Source organism: Lontra canadensis, unplaced genomic scaffold, assembly GCF_010015895.1.
Source record: "Lontra canadensis isolate GAN:19392208 unplaced genomic scaffold, GSC_riverotter_1.0 scaffold156, whole genome shotgun sequence".
NCBI classification, from domain to species: domain Eukaryota; kingdom Metazoa; phylum Chordata; class Mammalia; order Carnivora; family Mustelidae; genus Lontra; species Lontra canadensis.
Window position 1 is genome coordinate 1,975,612 of NW_022631150.1, and position 18,986 is coordinate 1,994,597.

The window sequence follows — 18,986 nt, forward strand, 5'->3', positions numbered from 1 at the left end:
AACTTCAAATCATCTGGGTAATGAATTTTTAAAAGGTTTCCTGCATTATGGTGAAAACTTCTCACAGCAGTGGATACCTGTACTCAAATGTATTCACCCAGTATGCTTTGAAAATTAATGCAAACCAAATAAACACAGATTTCTAACACCCACCAAGAAGTACTTCTTGCTCTTTGGGGTATATTCTGGATCCCATTCCTCTTCCTTCGGTCTCTTTTGAAAAGTAGTATTTGAGTTGTTTGGACCAGTATTTGTCCCAGCAAAAACTCCTCTGGCTCTTCCTCTGCCTCTAATTCGAAACTGATTAACATTAACAAAATTGTTTAGTAATGCAATCAAAAGGTATTTAGTTACATGCAAACTCTAATTTTACTGCAGTAACAAAAAACATATTCCCTAATTTCCTTCCTAAATTTCAATCTCATAGCCACTGAGGATAAAAAGGGTGGCTATTTGATATTTGATATTATAGGCAAAAAATTCTGCCTACTGAAAGTTGAAAAGGTTAAGAAGTAATGCAGTCAATCTAAGTATTAGCATACTGACTGCACTTTCATGGCCTGAACTAATATTTTTAAATAATAAAGTTGGTTCTTTTCACCTTTACTAGCCGAAAGAGTTGTCTATTTCTTTGAATTTCAATCACAGGAGTCCCAAGTGTTCAACTACACCTATCACCATATAAGCAAAGCTCTTCTCTTTCCTAAATGATCTAATTAATGAACCCTACTAATAATTGACTGGATACTTGCTTAGAGTAGGAATCTGAATATAGAAATTGAAGAGTCAAGAAGATGCACTACTATGAAGTCATTCAATAATTACAACAAATTTATGCAAATATGGGGATAATGTGTATGCTACGTAGAATAAAAAGAAAAATTATATGATTTCTATGATTATACATATATAAGCAAGAACTAGAAGGCAAAACAGGCAAAATAAAAATAGTTGTAAATACAGAGACTAGGGGTTTTAATGTTTTAAGGTATCTTTTCAAAAACTAAGTAATTAAAGAACTGGATCTCAATCAATAACTTTACTTGACTCTTGGGTCTTTATGCACTATGCAAAGATACTGACCCCAAAGTTTAAAAATCTAGTTTATATATATAAATTTTTTTATAATTAGACAAAAACACTTATTTTTCACTCTGTATACAAAGAAAGCATCATCCCAGCTCCAGCCCCTCCTTCCAACCCTTAAATGGCATATCTTGAAGATAAATCAAATACCACTTCACTTTCCAAGACTAATTCTGACTGTAGGAGTAATGACTCACAACATTATTTAAATCACGTATTTTTAACTTTCCTTATGCATAGTGCTTATTAAGTAAAGTCCTACCAAGAATCAAAGGTATTTCTACTACTTACAAAGGTTCCTCGTGGTCGGCTAACTCCTCCAAAGCCAGAGTATTCTTTCAGTTCATGGTGAGTTTTAAATTCTTCTTCTCTTTCCTTCTTACTCTCCTTTTCTTCTCGAGAACTGGGAGAAGAAGGTGATGCTGAGGATGATGAAGATCGAGAATGATCTTGCTCTCTACTTTTATGTTTACTGCAAAATAAACAAAGAAAACAAAAAAATATGTGCTACTTTAAAAAAGATGAAGACCCTGCTGAATCTTATAATAAAAGGGATATTTTTCAAGTCCAAAAGAAAACAAAAAACAAAAAACAAAACAAAAAAAAAAAAACTATCCCCTATTAAAATTATTACATAACTAAAATGATTGGGTGTTAAACTTTGACACAGTCTGTTTCCATTCTCCTTCAGTTATTTTTTTACATAACTACTGAAAAACATGCTATACCCTGCCAGTTAAAAACTAACAGTCTGGAAACTTCAAGAATAAGGTTCAGTTCTTCAATATTTTTAACTTTTTTGTTGTTGTTATTTTAAGGAAAGGAAAAGAAGAGTAGGAAAAAGTGAAGAATGTTCTTAAGGCCAAGTTTCAAAATGACTGCAGTTTGTACACCCTGGGTGAGAACAGTTGGTATGGTTTGGGCCGTAACTCCATTATAGAAATAAAAAGCATATGACATACAAATACCAGTCATAAATTTAAAAAAACACGAGTAAAATCCACCATTTACCTAATGAATAGCAAGAAAACGATTATCTATGATACTGAGTATTCCTACTATTTGACTCTATGATGATCAATTTTGTATGGTTCTAATGCAACACCCGAAAAGGTCATACCTGCGGTAACTCTTACCACTGCTAACAGTTTCCATGGAAACATTACTTTGAAAGATAAATACACATTGCTATTTCATAAAAACTAGTCCTTCCTCCCCCCCATCTCTCCCATGTTAAACCACTAGATTATCAGTTTAAAATTCTTGTACTCTGGGTGTTATGAGTTGAAAAAGTGCGGAATCAAGCATAACGAACCAAAGTTCTTACACAAACTGTTTCTAGAAATGCACTGCATTGAAGTCCAACCTCCTGATGTAGCCTGGATAATAGGACACATTAATTTGTCATTTTTTTTTTCAGTGTTAGCTTGCTATTCCAAAGTTTTTGTCCTCATCCACCATAAGCCGTGTAAAAGACAAATACATTTTTGCTGTAAAACAAATAATTTTAATTGTTTAAATTTAAACATTCGATTACACAGTCAAAATTGAAAGCAATTAAGCTGACAATTATTAAAGGCTAATTAGAAGCTAAAACCTAACTCACACAGTTTTAACAATTACCTGTCATCTTTGTAAGATTTGTATTCCTTGTAATCTTTTGGAGTTTTTTCCTGCTTTCTTGATCCACTGGATTCCCTGGAGCCCTTGGAATCCCCCCGTTCTTTACTTCTTTCTTTTCTCCGACGATCAATGTCATGCCGAAGATCAGCAGAATCACACCTTAATTTTTTATCTCCCTATAAAAGACAAATGTAAAATACAGATTTCAGGACAGATATAAGAAAAAATATATATAATAGCCAAATTTTATGCCAGCTTCTAAACTGGTATTTTAGTATCAGAGAAGAGTGGACCATGAAATACTACTTCCACACTTACTTTTAGTTTTTGTTAAAAAATATGCTAGGTTGTTTTGACCAGACATTTGTATACACAGTGAAACAGGACTAGGGAAGTTATGAAAAGCTAATTATCTTGACAGTGTAGTAGGTTTTTGTTCAAAACAATTCATAATAAACTCTGTACAGTAGAACGACATAATTATTTTTCCACTCAGCACATCCTCATTGTCATCACTCATCCTTTTCAAAGGGTTTTTTTTTTTTTAAAAAGCTGAACAATGACAGAGGTTATACTCGATCTGTAGTTGTGGGATAGCTTTCTACCTAGAAAGTTAAGGGATCCTAAAGTAATGGTTCTCATTATTTAAGCCTCACTGTCACCAAGCTCTTCCCAGTAAGTTGACCAACCCAATAAAAACCACTTCAAAAGGAAGAATTGTGTAATTTCCATAACATGCAAGTGGAGTATGATTAATAAAACCAAGTAAGCTTCAATAAGGGTAGAAACAAAGCCAGAAAGAGAATATTCCCAATCCTGTACTCAGTATCTTGGGCCAATATACTGCCCTTTCTCAATTCAGGTATTGCAACGGACATTAGTTTAACTGGGTCACAATTCACCTCCTTCTTGTTCCATTGCTTTTTCAAATACTATATAATTTAGGAAGATGGAAAGAGGCATCTAGGAATGAAGAAAAATTATACATCAGTAAGATGCTAAGCAATGTGGACATCCTTGCTAGTATTCAACAATATGAAGTATTTACTCTGGGAAATCTAGCTACGATATTCATAAGCATTCATAAGACTGAAAGTATATCTCTGAATGGTATCAACTACTCACCTATTTGCTCCCTGGGTAACAAAGCAAGTCTAATCAAGAGCAAAAACCTTCCTTTTTCACTTAGGTATTACCAAGTCCACAAGTAACAAGATAATTTAAGTAAAGCTACTTTATAAACTCCAAAACTATATACATTAATTAACACGTATTAATTATCCATTCAGACCAGAAAATGAAGGATAAAAAGCAATGTCCTATCCTTGTCCATCCATAAGTCATCACTATATTCTCTCCTCCAGATGAAAATCTGGTGAATAATGAGGAAAGAAACAAGATACTCACTCTGTCAAGAGCACCAGGATAGACTAAACTGTTGGCGAAACAAAACCAACACTGAACCCAAGATATTGAAAGTAAAAGCCAAGATTAGTATTCACCAGTCAGAATCTGTTTTTCCAAAATCAGTATGCCCCATACATAGAGACCACTTTCTTTTAAGCTCTAAATTTCATATCTAGTAAGTCAACAGGATACTCTATTAAAATATTTGTATTATACAACTATTAATAACAGCTTCTGGAAATCAAAGTGCCAATGTTTTCATAATAGCGCAACTATTTAGGTCTGCAAAACATGTGGTCTCCTTTTTCTGATTAGAAAACCAAATGTCCAAGGGCTAATTATCTTCCAAGTATCATAAAAATAATACTTGGCTACAGCCAAATCTGAAACCAAGCAGCATTTCCAAGTCCGCTAATCTGCCTGCCATATGGACTACCCTACCTAGAAAACACCAATTTCAAATCAACAGAATCTATCAGAATCCCCTTAAAAAAAGTCATTCTATTCCAAAGACCTCCCTCCCCCAACATTCACAGGTCCTTCTCTCAAGTTTAAAAACATTCTTCCCCAACCCACAAAAATTCCAATAGTGAGTTTTCATTCCAAATGTTCATTTGTAAATCAGTGAGGAAAGCTCATTTCTTAGTCCAGATTAAAAATGCCCAGAAGCATGGGGATTACTTCTTGTTCTTGCTGTGAAAAACCTAGAAATATTAATTTAGGCATATATAAATCAAGGAATATTTATTCTAGCTCATTTAACCCCAAAACTTTATAGAAAAACCCTACTATAATGTCTATCTTTGCTTTTATAATTTTTTCTACTGCTTGATTCTTTACCCTTTGCTTAGAACGAATTTCTCCTTTCAAATATTATAATTTTTAAAAATTAATTTTGGTTTTACTTAGATATATAGTATAATGTCAGCTTAATTTCTTTTAGGAAAAACACAACATACACTACCATAAATGCATTTACTTACAAGTTAAAAATAGATGACTCTGCAAACAAATTTTGTCTACACAAACTACACTTAATATATAATATCATTAACTAAGTTGAAAACATTAACATTTAAAAAAATGCCCACTCCAAACATACCTTTTGATTTTCTTCTTTAAAAACTCTCTCTTCCCCTGCTAAACGAGTGTGCTTCCTCAGGGCACTTGGAGAGATGTCAATTCTCCTTAATGTAAAATAAAGTCTGTTTGTAGTCACATTAACTTTATGGTTCAAAAAATTCCTCAGAACTGTCCCATTTTAATAAAGGAAATAACTAGACAGTTATTCCTCTCCCAAATGAACTTTCACATTGTAAGGTTATTAATCTAATTCCAAATGAACAATTAAGAAATAAAAACTATATCCATTAAAAATAAAAATACCTCAGATATTTTTACATATAAATAAATCTAACCTTTTAAAACAAACTTAATCATAAAAAAATCATGTTTTAATTAAGTTGACTACTACCATCCTAAGTGTCAACCATCATACAATTATACCTCCAGATCCTCAGTGAACACACTCATAGGGTTATTTGTTCCTAAATATCTCCAATATTTTTACATAATCAGTGGATCTTTAGTTTTATGTTGTGCCTTTCCTTGCCTTTTTTAAACTAGTGTCCGTTTCAACTTCTCAGAGCTTCTTCAGCAGTCACCACCAAAACCCTACCTACTATGACTAAGCACTAAGTATTTTATTACCAATACTAATTGTCGCCACCACTCTGCAAAAGAGGCAATGTTGTCCTTATTTGGTAGATGGAAAAAACAAATGTTCAGAGATTAACTCACCTGTTCATCACAATGCAGTTATAAACCATGCTGTGAACATAACTGCCTGACTTTTAACATTCATGCTCTTATGAAAAATAGTTCTACCTGTTACCAAGCATTTTTATTTTACAAATTTACTGGTAGTAAATTAAATAAAGGGCTACTCTAGGTATCCAATTTCCTCCCCCCAAAAATGTGGTATCTATTGAATTCCTCACTGGGGAGTGCTTAAGAGTATTTTAAACTCTAAGAACCTGTTTAAACCAAGTGAACTGAAAATTAAACAGAAACAGTAAATTACAAACTTTTCAAGGCTAGAAATACACTTATTCAAGGTATGAATCAGAAATAAAAATAAAGTTCATTTTATATCATGATGACAGCACAGTTCCATTACAATACTTTTTAAACATTGTCTACCAAAACATTTTTATATGCCCCTTCAACAGTGCACATACCTGTGTATCTCAGGGCTCTTTTGCCTGGTACTATGTTCTTCGGTGGCTTTCTGATACGAGGTGAACCTCTCGTTTAGGGTCACTGCAGCTGATTTGAAGTATTGCTCTGTTGATTTAGGAGAAATACTGCCCAATTAGTTATCTTTACTTCAAGAGAGATTTTCATTTGCGACAGAAGGGCATTTGGCAGGTGAAAAGAAAATAAAAATACTCAAGAAACCTAGCAGAAGAGAATCAAGTGTTACTAAGAGCTCCTACTCTGTCCCTTTTAACTTTTTGCACCTCAACTGGTCACCGATACAACGCCCCTCAGAGAGCACTGTCAGTACTACATATAATCCAGGAACAATAAACAGATTAAACTGAGAATCTCTAACTCCATTTCAGTAATGCACTACTACTACTTCCTCAAACAGAACAGAAAGGAACAGCAGGTGAATGTCCTTATACCTTGCCAATACGAGCCAATGAAATTACTTCAAGTAATCATTTGCAGAAAACAAAAATACTGAAATAACTACACAGTTGATTTTAGTATACTAATAAAATTATTTCATCAAGAACTATGTTGACAACAAAAAAAGGATTTAAGAAAAAACTGAGTAGTACCATTTCAATTCAAAAAATATTCTTCAAATCAATTAACACTTATTACTGCAAAAATCTGGCATCTTGGCACACCTGACAGCATATCTGCTATTGTTCCCTTGTCCTTCTTTTATAACTTAAAATTAGTAATATCAATACTAGCTTTTAAACCATTCAAGATACGCTGTAAATGTAAAATAGAAAGACGTATAAAGTCATGAAATGTTACATTACGAAGCAAGCTATCTGCTTAACAGGTCAACATACATCTGTGTCAACTTACCGCCCAATATCCAGCACATGTCTCATAACCAATCATTAAAACTTGAAACGGCCACTACAAGGGTAGTGCCTCAATCATAATTCCATGAAACCCAGGAATTTGAGCTAGCAACTCAGTTTTTATGCCATTTTTGCCAGGAAGACAGAAGATTCAACTTTGCCTGTATCTTTCAACGCTATTTTACTTTGAAACATGGATTTTGCCATTTCAAAACATATTCCAGGACCTAGTTACAATGAAAAAGAAAACATCACTGGGCATTTTCAGCTCTGAATTAAGAAAGAGCTGTTCAGATCGGTTGCACAATACCAATAATGAAACATAACTACAGTTCTTTAAAAAACAAAAAACAAAAAAACAAAAAACAAAAAGAAAATGAAAAAGAAAAAATTTTATCAAAACCTGATCTCAAAATTCAGCAATAAGTTGTAAAATGTGGAGACAGGTCAAAAAAAGGTAAAAAAAGAAAAAATGTAAATGTTTCATATTTTATGTACCACAATAATATGGTCATAAACTGGCTCACAAACCTAGTTATAGCCAAATAACAAAATTCTTGTTACCATGTTTAAATAACAGTCAAAAAGAAATTCATTTACTATTCACCGTTTTGAAACATCAACTGCATAAAGAATTTGCTAGCGACAAGTTTCAGCTATTACAATGAGTTGTTCTCATATGAAAAGACAAACTTTTTAAAAAAAATGGCTTTAGACCAACAACCATGTAGCTTCCTGGGTAAGAACCTATTTCATAGTAAGCTGCCTTTTAAGCACAGAAAGAAAATAAGAAAAAGAAAACAACCTAATTGCCCAAAAAGTCATACCCTAAAACCTTTGAAAAAATTATTAGTACCTTTGAATTAATTACATACTGGTGAAAATTGAGCATCATTATTTTAACTGAAATGTAACACCCTTAACATCCTCAGGACTTAAAGAAATATAACTATCATCCTAATTAGTAACTATTCGTAAAATCACTACTCTTCTAACACATTTTTAAATTTCTTAAACTTTTTTCCCTTAAAAAATTCCAATAAATTCTTTTCCAGTTTACTGTTTAAAAAAGCTAAGTATTACAACAAATTAAGTAACAAAAATATAGGTAGAAAATCAATACTGCCTTTCTACTGGTTTCAGGTTTCTTTAAAATTTGAAAAGAAATTCTTAATAATATTCAGTAACAATATGGCCTCACTTTATTATAAAATCTATGCAAGTGCGCAATATAAATCCTATGCGTGCAATGAAAAATCATCTGTAAGCATTCTGCCCTTCAAGTACAATGACACATTTCAAAGACTTCCCCTTAAATATTTATCAGTTTTATCATGATACAGATTTTTAGAGTGTGTTTCAACTCTATCTGGTATCTCAGTCACTTTTTATTAAACATTTCCAAGGGTCTTGATGCTAGAAAGACTGATCACTCACTCTTTCATGAAACTATTTTTCCCAATTTCTAATGCTACCTATGTAAACCTGCTAGCCCTAGAGTACATTAATTAAAGCCTAACTCTTCATTTTAATTTGCAAGAAATACTTAATTCACAATAGTAAACATACCTTTAACATGATGAACCAAGGACACAATGTGTTGAATAAAAGACTCTGAAGTGCTTTTGCTGGCCTGTGGCAACTTAATGTGGTCAAAGATGGATCGGAATTCTTGCTCTTTCTTGACAGAATGGACAAGTGTACTAGCAAGTAGCCTGTCTTTAGTCAAGGAAGCAGGTCTGGAGCAAATCGGTAACACACACACACACAACAAACAAAATATACCATTGGTTTGAATACGAAATGGGAGTATGTTCACAAAATAAGATAATTAGAATAGTAACTAAATCATCACAGATTTTCTGGGTATCAGTGTGGAATTACCTGTTAGAATCATCAAGAGGAACAGGTGCCATTTTGAGTTTGACTTCAGGACGATGAGAATCACTGGCTATCATTTTGATCCTAAGTGGGCTCTCCTCTCTGAAAGTAGACTTTTCTCGTGCATCCAGATTCTTGTGTAGAGGGGGACTGTAATCAAAGAGGTCTTTGAGCTTTTCAGACTTTACCTGCTCAGGTGACTGAGTTTCTTTCTTTACTGTTATTCTCTCAGAACTTTTGTCGTCTTCCTTGTGCTTATCTTTTGCGGTGCTAGGCCTTTCCACTACGTAGCCAGTCTCTTTAAGTTTATAATTTTTTTCTTCTCTAAATCCATCACTTTCTCTATTGCCTTTCAGTGAAACTTTGGACTTGTACTTGGGTCCTTCCTCCTCAGTATTCCGGTGAGATGTAGTAGCAAAATTTTTACCCTGATCTGCAAGAACTGACTTCCTGAACTGTCTATAATCCTCTGTCTCCTCTGTATCATCCCCTTCTGAATCATTAAACTTTTGTTTTCCAGACTCTTTATCACTAAAGTAATCTAGCGCTTCCTGATCTTCCCATTCTCCCTCTGCCCTCCCTTTCTCTGATCCTTTCTCCTTTGGAGCCTCTTTATCCCTGGTATTACCCCTATCAAGCAGGAATACTCTAGACTCTTCATCTGTGAACCTGTGAATAAGCAGAGAAGAGGATGGTAACTCTGGATTGCATTCACTGTGGATCACTTGCATACTTATATGTGTTGCCCAATACCACAGGACCACTAATAAAGAAAAAAAAAACCTTACTGAAAAAGTGCTTTCTTCAGATTCCAATTCTAAAAAACATTAAAAGCATCCATACAGCACTTATGTACTGAGTTTTTAAATAAATTTACATATTAGACCTGAAGTTTAGAGAGTAAAGCCTTTCCCAAAAACCTGTTCTAGTCATAGACCACAATTCTACACTAACAAATCCAATTATCCAGAATTTCCATAACATGCAACACTGTTTAATTTTTGAGACTAAAAACCATTAATAAAGAGTATACTCATCTATCAGAATTCTATTAATTAGACTCAAAATTTCAGACTGTAACACAATATACTGTAAGAAGGGAGTTCACAAAAGTGAATTTAGTATTATTTAAAGACTAACTGAATCACAAAATATTTCATATATACTTTGCTGCAGAAAAGGATTCATTTCTTAGAGTCAATCAAACTACATTAGCAACCAATTTTCAGTTTTTTAGCAACTCTTTAGCAATGCTTGAAATCAAAATTTAAACAAAGTATGCTTCAAACGTTACTAGAATAAGAAATATCACTATCTTTTCTATCATCAGATAGTTTTAAGTGGCAGCTGCATGTATTAATACCACACAAATAAGAATATGTACTATAACTACATTATTTATATGTTACCTTATAATGAAGAAAACAAAATAAAGCTTTCAATGCTCTAACACAAAATTCATCTCTGTAAGATCTTACATGTTAACCCAGTTGTGCTTTATGCTACTCAATTTCTTATTTACATTCTAAATTCTGGACTGACTAAAAATGAGTAAAATTAAAAAGAAAAATATAAATTAGTTTCTATTAAAACACTTAATTTCCAAAGTTAACCAGATGTAGTATAAGCAACTTGGAATTATAAAGAATTGTGAGTGAAAACAGCTAACTACACGTCACGGTGCAATTTTAAGACTTGTAAATCCAAACAGAATTTGAAGTACAAACGTATGAATACTATAATCTAAATACATTAATGCTTACCTTTTTAAGAATTTTCCTGTCTTTGCAGTTTCCTGATCTCCACCATCAGGATAAAATGAAGAACGTCCCCTAGCCTCATCTCTTGGAGCATTCTGTGGTGTGATTGTCTTTGCAGGGCTTCTTCGTGAAGGGATATGATGAATTGGACTATTCTGAGAAGGACTGTATCGACTAGATCCATTTCCAACAGAACCAGACCCAGACCTTTCAGGACTATGCTGAATGGAATGTGAATGCTGAGAGGGGGTGTTTTTTGCAGAGTGGACTGTACTAAGCATGGGGGCATCAGAGCAAGATGAACTCTGACTAGGTGGTGTAGCAATCGGTGAAGGACTATGAGGTGATCTGGGACTATTATCATAAGCTGAAAGGCCAGGCCAAATATCACCCGATGTGGCTGATGATTTGTTAAACTCATCAATAGATTCAGATGGGTCATGTTCAAATGTATCTTTCGGCTCCTCTTGCGATTTACTTTTCAAAGGACTCTCTTCTTGGGGCTCCCCTTCAGCTTTTTTGGTTTGTTTTTCCTGAGACCCTCGTCTTTTAGAGACAGGAGATTTGCTATATGGGGATGAAGAACGAGAAGAGGATGATCTTGGAGACCTAGAAGATCTATATGACCGGCGAGATCTGCTTCGGGATCTTTGAGAAGAAACGGATCTTCTTTTTGGACTCCTGGAACGTGAACGACCTCGTCTAGGACTCCTAGAGTGTCTTCTATTCCAGACAGGTCTATAACCACCTCGATGATATCTCCCTCCTCCTCCTTGATAATACCCTCTGCCCCTTCCTCTGTACCCATAAGGTCGTCTCATTCCTCTATTATTTCTGTAATCTCGGCGATAATCTCTAGAATAAATACGATCTCTACTACGAGATCTTGAATATGTCCTGGAACGAGACCTAGAACTAAAAATGAAATAAATATCAATGCAAGAAAAATAAACTATTCCATTCTACCATTCTAAATACTTATGGTTGACCATACAAAAATGTACATTTGAAAGAAAAAACCTTTCATTTATACAAAAGTAAAGTTTATTGTTTTTAATGAAAAAAGCCTCACTTCTAAGATATATATTGAGAGAATAAAGGCCTGAGGAACAAAGGCAAAGAAAACAGGAAAATATCCAACAACAGGACATACTAACAAATTATAGTAAAGTTATACAAGCACTTAAAGTAACAGAGTAAAAGAATATTTAAAGGCATAGAAGAATATTCGTCAGTCAAAAACTACTGCCTAAATGCATACACAATACTGAGACATCAGAATCGGAAACTATGAAATAATATGGAAAGATGGCTTACTGTCAAATAATTCTCGTGTTACCCAATTTATCTCTTAACATTTTAAATTTAAAGAAATTAACCATACATGAGTGTAAGAATCCGAGATCTGAAGTCGCACTAACTTAAATCAAACCTAAACCCTGCCACATTGTACCCTGAACAATTCTCAATTTCTCCAACTCTAAAATGAAGGTAAAAATAGATCCACTTCAGAGTTAAGAGTAAAATATATTAATGAGTTTAGCATTGTGTCTGAACATAGTAAGCACTCCATGAATAGTAGCTGATTATCATTATTAAAAAGAATTAAAAACACAGTAATTCACCTGTATCTCTTCTTTCTAGAATGTGATCTTGATCTTGATCGAGAACTAGACTGTGATCTAGACTTTGATCTTGAAGAATGTGATCTAGAATTGGAGCGACCCATTTCTTTTCTCCTAGTCAATGAGAGAGCAAAAAAGTCAAAAATCACAATTCAATTAAAGAAGTTTCACATTCTTATTTATTTTGAAAGAACTAAATTTTACAAGATGTAAGTTTCTTAAAGGATATCACTCATCACCATTTTCAAATGAATAATAAGACAATTATCCCCATCTATTTATCTTCACCTGCATGACAGGTACTGTATATTGTAGATAGATTTCTATGGACTGCACCACCTATATGCCTCAATTCAAAAAGGCAGCAATTACAGAAGCCAGAAAGAGCAATACAAGACTATAGCAGCATGTTAGATGTTATTCCCTGTCCAAAACAAATGCCTACCTGTCTTATAACAAAGATAAACAGTATCAGAGTAATAATATCAGATAAGGAAACCAAAACAAAGAAAATACAAGTGATAGAATACTAAAAAAAAAAAAAAAAAAAGAAAAGAAAAGACAAAACCTAGCAGACTATCATCCTAAATGCTTTATGGCCTTAAAATGGGACTAAATTAACCACTCCATGTATATGATTACACATGAAAATGGACTTATGTGACAACGCTAATTTGCCCTGTAGCTTTCTGGTAAGTAGACAAAAAAGGATAAAAAGATACATTGGAAAGACTGCTAGAAGAAAGATACTGGAAGTACAAGGAAAAAAAAAAGTTGGGCACCAATATTCAAACTTTTCTAAACACTATTTAATATCTAGTGCTGTAATTAAACTTCACTGGGTACAGAAATAACAGGACTAAATAATTTAGAAGATCTACTCTTCTCAAAACTACACACACAAACACACACACCACACACACACCTCCCAAGTTTATTTCTGCTGTAACTACTTCCAAATTTCCACTTATTACCAAAATAACTGTTTCCATAAAAATGGACTCACTAAATTTCTAATAGCCTACAACTGCCTTATGACCAATTTCTCCTACCTAGGAACTGTCAGTAGTATGAAAGTAGTATTTTAAAGTACTAAGATTGAGTTGAATTACAGAAGAAGCAACATAATGTCTGCACATACTTCATCAAAAACCATAAATGACAAATTCAAGATTTCAGATATTTCAAAATAAAACATAACTATCCTAAAGACAAATATTAGCCCTACCTTCTCTAAATAAGAAACCTATAAAAACAGTATCTTCCTTGGAGTTGTAGTGAAGACTAAATGAGCTAATAATACATGTAAAATCAACTTTAATTACCTTAATACACTAATGCAAAAGTGTTAAAAAGTTAATTTATGGAATTCCTCTTATATGCATAAGGGAAAAGAAGTTATTAGCCTGAGTCTAAGGTGACATGTTTATAAAAGCAGAAGGAGACACACAACAGAGAAGCAAAAGAGATAAAGAGAATCTTCTTCCTCAAGCTTTTAAAATCTGGTTTACTTCACGTAAGCCACCAAAAAGAAACGAAACAAAAAAACAAAAACCCCAAAAACAAACTCAAAACAAAAAAAGCTTCCGACTAAATCACTTTTAATCACTCAGATTCATGAATTAAAGTAGTTGCATTTTCTCAAATAAACCTAAACTAGAAAACTAGAAAAACAAATGCTATTTACCTTGAGTTTTATGCAGGATTAAACAATCAAATGAAGTCTCTGAGATACTGTAAAATTCTTCCTGGAGAAAATGGTCTGAGAAATTAAATTCTAAATTCAAATTCCTAGCAAAGAAAAAAAAATACGAATTGATTTATGGTAAATTAAACACCCACAGTTCACAACAATGAATTATACTGGCACTGAAATCAACTCTTAATAAAAACACTAATGATTTCAGGGAAAGGGAAACTCATTTAGGAAATAAACTTTTAATCATAAAAGCTTAAGATATAGTTTTTGTTTTAATCAGCATGCAGACGTACACCATGAAACTGACAGCATTCTACTTTTTAATTTAAATACCTGAATTCTCATTTTAGTAACTTGGGCTTTAGAAAACAGAAATTGTGCTGCTATCCTACCGGAAAATTTCAAAGTGGGGCGCCTGGATGGCTTAGTCGTTAAGCATCTGTCTGCCTTGGGTTCAGGTCATGATCCCGGGGTCCTGGGATGGAGCCCCACATCAGGCTCCCCGCTCAGTGGGGAGCCTGCTTCTCTCTCTCCCTCTCCCCCTGCTTGTGTTCCCCCTCTCTCTGTCAATAAATAAATAAAATCTTTAAAAAAAGAAGAAAGAAAAAATTTCAAAGTGGCTAATATAATGCCAAATACGGTATTCTTGGAATATCTAAATGTGTCATCAGTAGTTAGTATTCATAATGCTAAAATTATAACTTACCTAAAGTATGAGTTTATTTTTAATGCTCTTCTACTTTTCTTTATTCTCTCTGTGTTACTTTCTTTCTACAGTTTACTTTCATCTGAAACTGGTTTTTTAAATTCTTAACAGATATCACAATAACTCTAAGTTCAGTGCCTGAAAGCATTTTGATACATGTTCAAACATTCCAACAAAAGAACAGGCCATAAATGAAACAAATATCTAATGAAAGCCAATACTCTTCCCAATTTACCATTATTATGCAAATAAATTAAAATTTTGTCCAAATTTTAACCAGTTATCAACACCCAACAGGTTAGCCTTGTAAGTAACATTCAGTGATTGATCACCAATTACATGCAAAAGGATAGTCAAAAACCACTAGGGGAGCAAAAAATCATGAACAGAAGATTAATACATGCCTAACCTTGAGGAATTCATAGACCATTATAAATGGAAAAAAAATACACATAAATGTGAAAATCTGTGACTCTTAACGAAGATCCAATAAAAATTGCAATAGAATTGGAAATACAAAGGAAAAGAAACGGTAAGATTAAACTGGTGAATCAAGAACGTTGTCCCTATATACCCATGATCCTACAGTTGGGGAGATTAAGAGATGTGAGGTTCAAACTAGGAAGAATAGGAACTACTAATTAAGGGAAACATACTAAGATAAAAAATTAAAACAAAAGACCATAGATACAGAAACAAAAGGATTTCTAAAGTGAAGGCAAGTTTAGTTTTTAAAAAACATCAAATCTCCCCAAGGGAGCAGGAAGAAATTAATCTTCTATACTGATGCATTGTTATAAAACTTTATTCTGGACCTAGAAGTTCAACACTACCTATTCACTGCTGGAAGTGATACAAGGCTCATTTTATCCAACACTTCCCCTCACCAATTCTAAAAAGCTAATTTTAATTTCCACATATCCAAAGAAAAACAAACTGCCAAATCCCTCTTTACTTCAAATCATGACTTCTGAAATTCCAAAAAAATAGACACTAGAAATAACAAAAAGAGGAGGGGCTGTAGGTTATACTAATAGATACACTTACTTGTTCACTATCTATAAATATGGTTAAGTATCTATAAAAAAACCTCCTAAGAACATATGTGAAGTATGATGCGTAATATATTTAACAATATTTAATAATATATATTTAACGCAAAATATATTTAACATTTAATAACATTAATGATATTTAATATAGTTAGTACAAAGACCATAATCAGCTCTAACATTTTTTAAATAAAAGTCTATGTAAAAAGCACTATGCTAAGTTTTATGGGAAACAGGACTATGGAAGAGGTGCTTGCTCTCCAAAGCCAACTAAACAGGAATAAAAAGCAACAAATCATAGCCAAAAACATCTGAATACCAACTACGTGCTAAGAACTACTAGGCGACTTTAAATAAAATCATCTCATTTAATCCTCAATCTCATAAACTACATGTTAACCCATCTCTCAAATGAAGAAAACTGTAAGGTTTCAGAATTCTTCTGAATTTACAAGATGCCTATAACATGCCAGGCACTATTATTCTAGCACTGGAAATACTGTACTTCAAGTGAGACATTAAGTTGCCTACTCTCTTGGAGCTTACGTTAAAGGGAGGGAAAGACAGGAAATAACCCCACAAGATGATTATGTTAAGAGGTGGAGAGAAGACTACAAAGGTGGGTCTCTGGGCCTTAAGAAGTTAACATTAAACATTAAAGCTAAAGACAAGGTACACTGCAAAGTTACACAGAAAGAAGAGCATTCTAGACCGAAGACACAAACTTGGAAAATTCAGGACAGAAAGACCACTAAGAAAGTTGAGGCAGTCTGATCATGGAGAGGATAGGAGTTAAGGTGGAAGAGGCAGGAATGGACCAGATCAAATTGCATCTAGAAAGCAGGCCAGAATAGAATAAAGAGTAGATTTTATTCTAACTGCAATGGGGAGGCTCTGCAACAATCAGGGAAGTCACCACCAGATTTACATTTTAAAATGGCTGCTGTGAATAGCATGGACAATATGGAGAGGACAACAAGGAGATAAATTAGAAGGTTGAGATCCAATATAATGGTTACCTGGAAAAGGTAGTAGCAATGAAGTTGGAAAAAAGAGGCAAAGTGAGAATCAGATGTGGAAGTGCAGTCAACAACACTCGTTCATAGGTTGTTGGTGGGGAGCAGAGAGAAGTGGGGGGAAGGGAGGGGTGGACTTCAACAGTGTTCCTTAAGTCTCAGTTTTGGGCTCAAGCATCTGGGAGGTGTGCAAGTTTGGGAGAGTAAAGAAGAGATTTCTTTGCCCTTTCAGGTTGTCCATGGTTAGAGTATAAATGGTTAATCCAGAATTTGACCAAGATCTCTTGGTTCCAGTTCCTGCACTCTCTCCAGTGCCCTGACATGTGCTTGATGTGTCCATAACCTATATATAGAATTCAAAATGCCAAATCAATCTTCCCTTTATTACAACCAAGACTGCTTACTAAGAGACTGTAAAAAAATAAATAAATAAATAAATAATGTAAAAAGAGAGGGAATAAATTGCTTTATATGTTTTTATCCAATTGATTCACCAACCAGTGAAAAACATTAAGAGAATAAATCAGGCCATTTTATTAAGTTATTTCTTGTTAAGAAAGTCTTTTATGCAAGAATACATTATGATCAGCTAGAACACAAGTGATGAAAAGAACAGAGTTCAACAAAATACTCAAGCTCAAGCCCCCCAAAATGGATTCTTTAGATTACCCTATCAAGCATATTTGAGCCAAGTTTTCATTTTAGCAGATTCGGAGAGTTTGGCTTCCAGCTTTCTGTAAACAAATCACTGCTATTCACATCTTTAATAATCCTAAAAATAATATCCTAATACTATAATTACAACAGACTAGGTTCAAAAAATCCTGACTTGACCATTAACTAGGTGCTCACCACTGGAAAAGTTACTACCTTAATCTCTTTCAGCTTCAATTTCCACAGGTATAAAATAAGGGTATCAGTAATGGTACTTACAGGTTTAAGGCTACATGAACTAATGAATGTAAACAGCATTTTGCACACGGTACACGCTCAAACATCAGCTATCATTATTGGTTAACTGCTTTGTGACCGTTTTTTCTGCAGGTCATCTAATCTTGCTTCAAATGATTCTTGTAAGAATAAGTATTTCTGATAGAAAATTAATCAGCATTATAAATGCATAATAAAGTGACTGGAATTTTGCTTTTTAATACTCCAAAAAGAAACACCTGGGTGACTCAATCAGTTAAGCATCTTTCGCTCAGGTCATTATCCCAAGGTCCTGGGAACTGAGCCTTCAGCAGGGAGCCTGCTTCTCCCTCTCCCTCTGCCCCTCAGGCTCGCTCTCTCACTCACTCTCTCAAATAAATAAAATCTTTAAAATAAAAATTAAAATATTCCCCCAAAAAGTAAATAATTTAAAATTGGTAAATGTTGACAATTACTAAACCTGTATGATGAGAGCACAGGAGCTTTTGTCCTTGAAAATTTCCATAATTAAAAACTTTTGAAAAATGATAGGTTTAGTCACAAGTTTTTAGTTCTTTGTCCAGCTTGTCATGCTGCTTTGAAACAAAACAAAACAAAACCAGCAAGGGACTGAGAAAAATGCCTGCATTCTAGACCAGACTGTGCCACTCCTTGGCTCATGTGGCCTTAAAATGCTCTACCTTTTTGGTGTCTACCTAAGTGTAGAAATACTGGATCAAGTTTGAGAACGTCACAAAATAATACACAAATGTAGATGAGAATTATTACTACCTTAATGTTTCTAGATTTTTTTTTTCGCCCTGGAGTCAAATAAAACATTAATGTTTAAGATTCTGAGATAACACTAAATGACCACTGTCTAAGAATCTGGATGTGAAGAAGGAACAAATTCATAACCTAAGAGTGTAACGTAAACATTTATACTTACTATCCAGAGATATATTGGGATTCCTGATTCCCTTATCTACATCTTTGTTCATTAATAAATCAGTGTAAATTACACAGAATTCAGCTAGTGTTCAACTAAGGATCTTGAACGTAGTTTCTGGAAATTCCCAATCCAAAGTTCTATATAGAACTGAAAAGACTTT

General features: G+C 33.7%; 1 protein-coding gene across 6 annotated transcripts in view; it reads right to left on the bottom strand.

Annotated features, from left to right (window-relative positions):
* The window catches only part of BCLAF1 (BCL2 associated transcription factor 1), a 28,846-nt gene that overhangs the window by 8,125 nt on the left and 1,735 nt on the right, over positions 1-18,986 (bottom strand). For 2 of the 6 annotated variants that reach the window (XR_004381161.1, XM_032844811.1), the window contains exons 2-11: positions 14,180-14,283; positions 12,493-12,606; positions 10,871-11,782; positions 9,111-9,776; positions 8,796-8,965; positions 6,357-6,462; positions 5,219-5,303; positions 2,710-2,885; positions 1,378-1,558; positions 154-300 (exon numbers count right to left, since the gene is read on the bottom strand). Coding sequence is in view for 4 of the 6 variants with exons in the window: in XM_032844811.1 (XP_032700702.1) it covers positions 154-300; positions 1,378-1,558; positions 2,710-2,885; positions 5,219-5,303; positions 6,357-6,462; positions 8,796-8,965; positions 9,111-9,776; positions 10,871-11,782; positions 12,493-12,596 (2,547 nt within the window). In the remaining 2 variants the exon portion in view is untranslated. Of the gene's footprint in view, positions 1-153; positions 301-1,377; positions 1,559-2,413; positions 2,577-2,709; positions 2,886-5,218; positions 5,304-6,356; positions 6,463-8,795; positions 8,966-9,110; positions 9,777-10,870; positions 11,783-12,492; positions 12,607-14,179; positions 14,284-18,986 lie in introns of those variants that run through there. The other 4 variants (XM_032844812.1, XR_004381162.1, XM_032844814.1 and 1 more) reach the window with 4 other exon arrangements.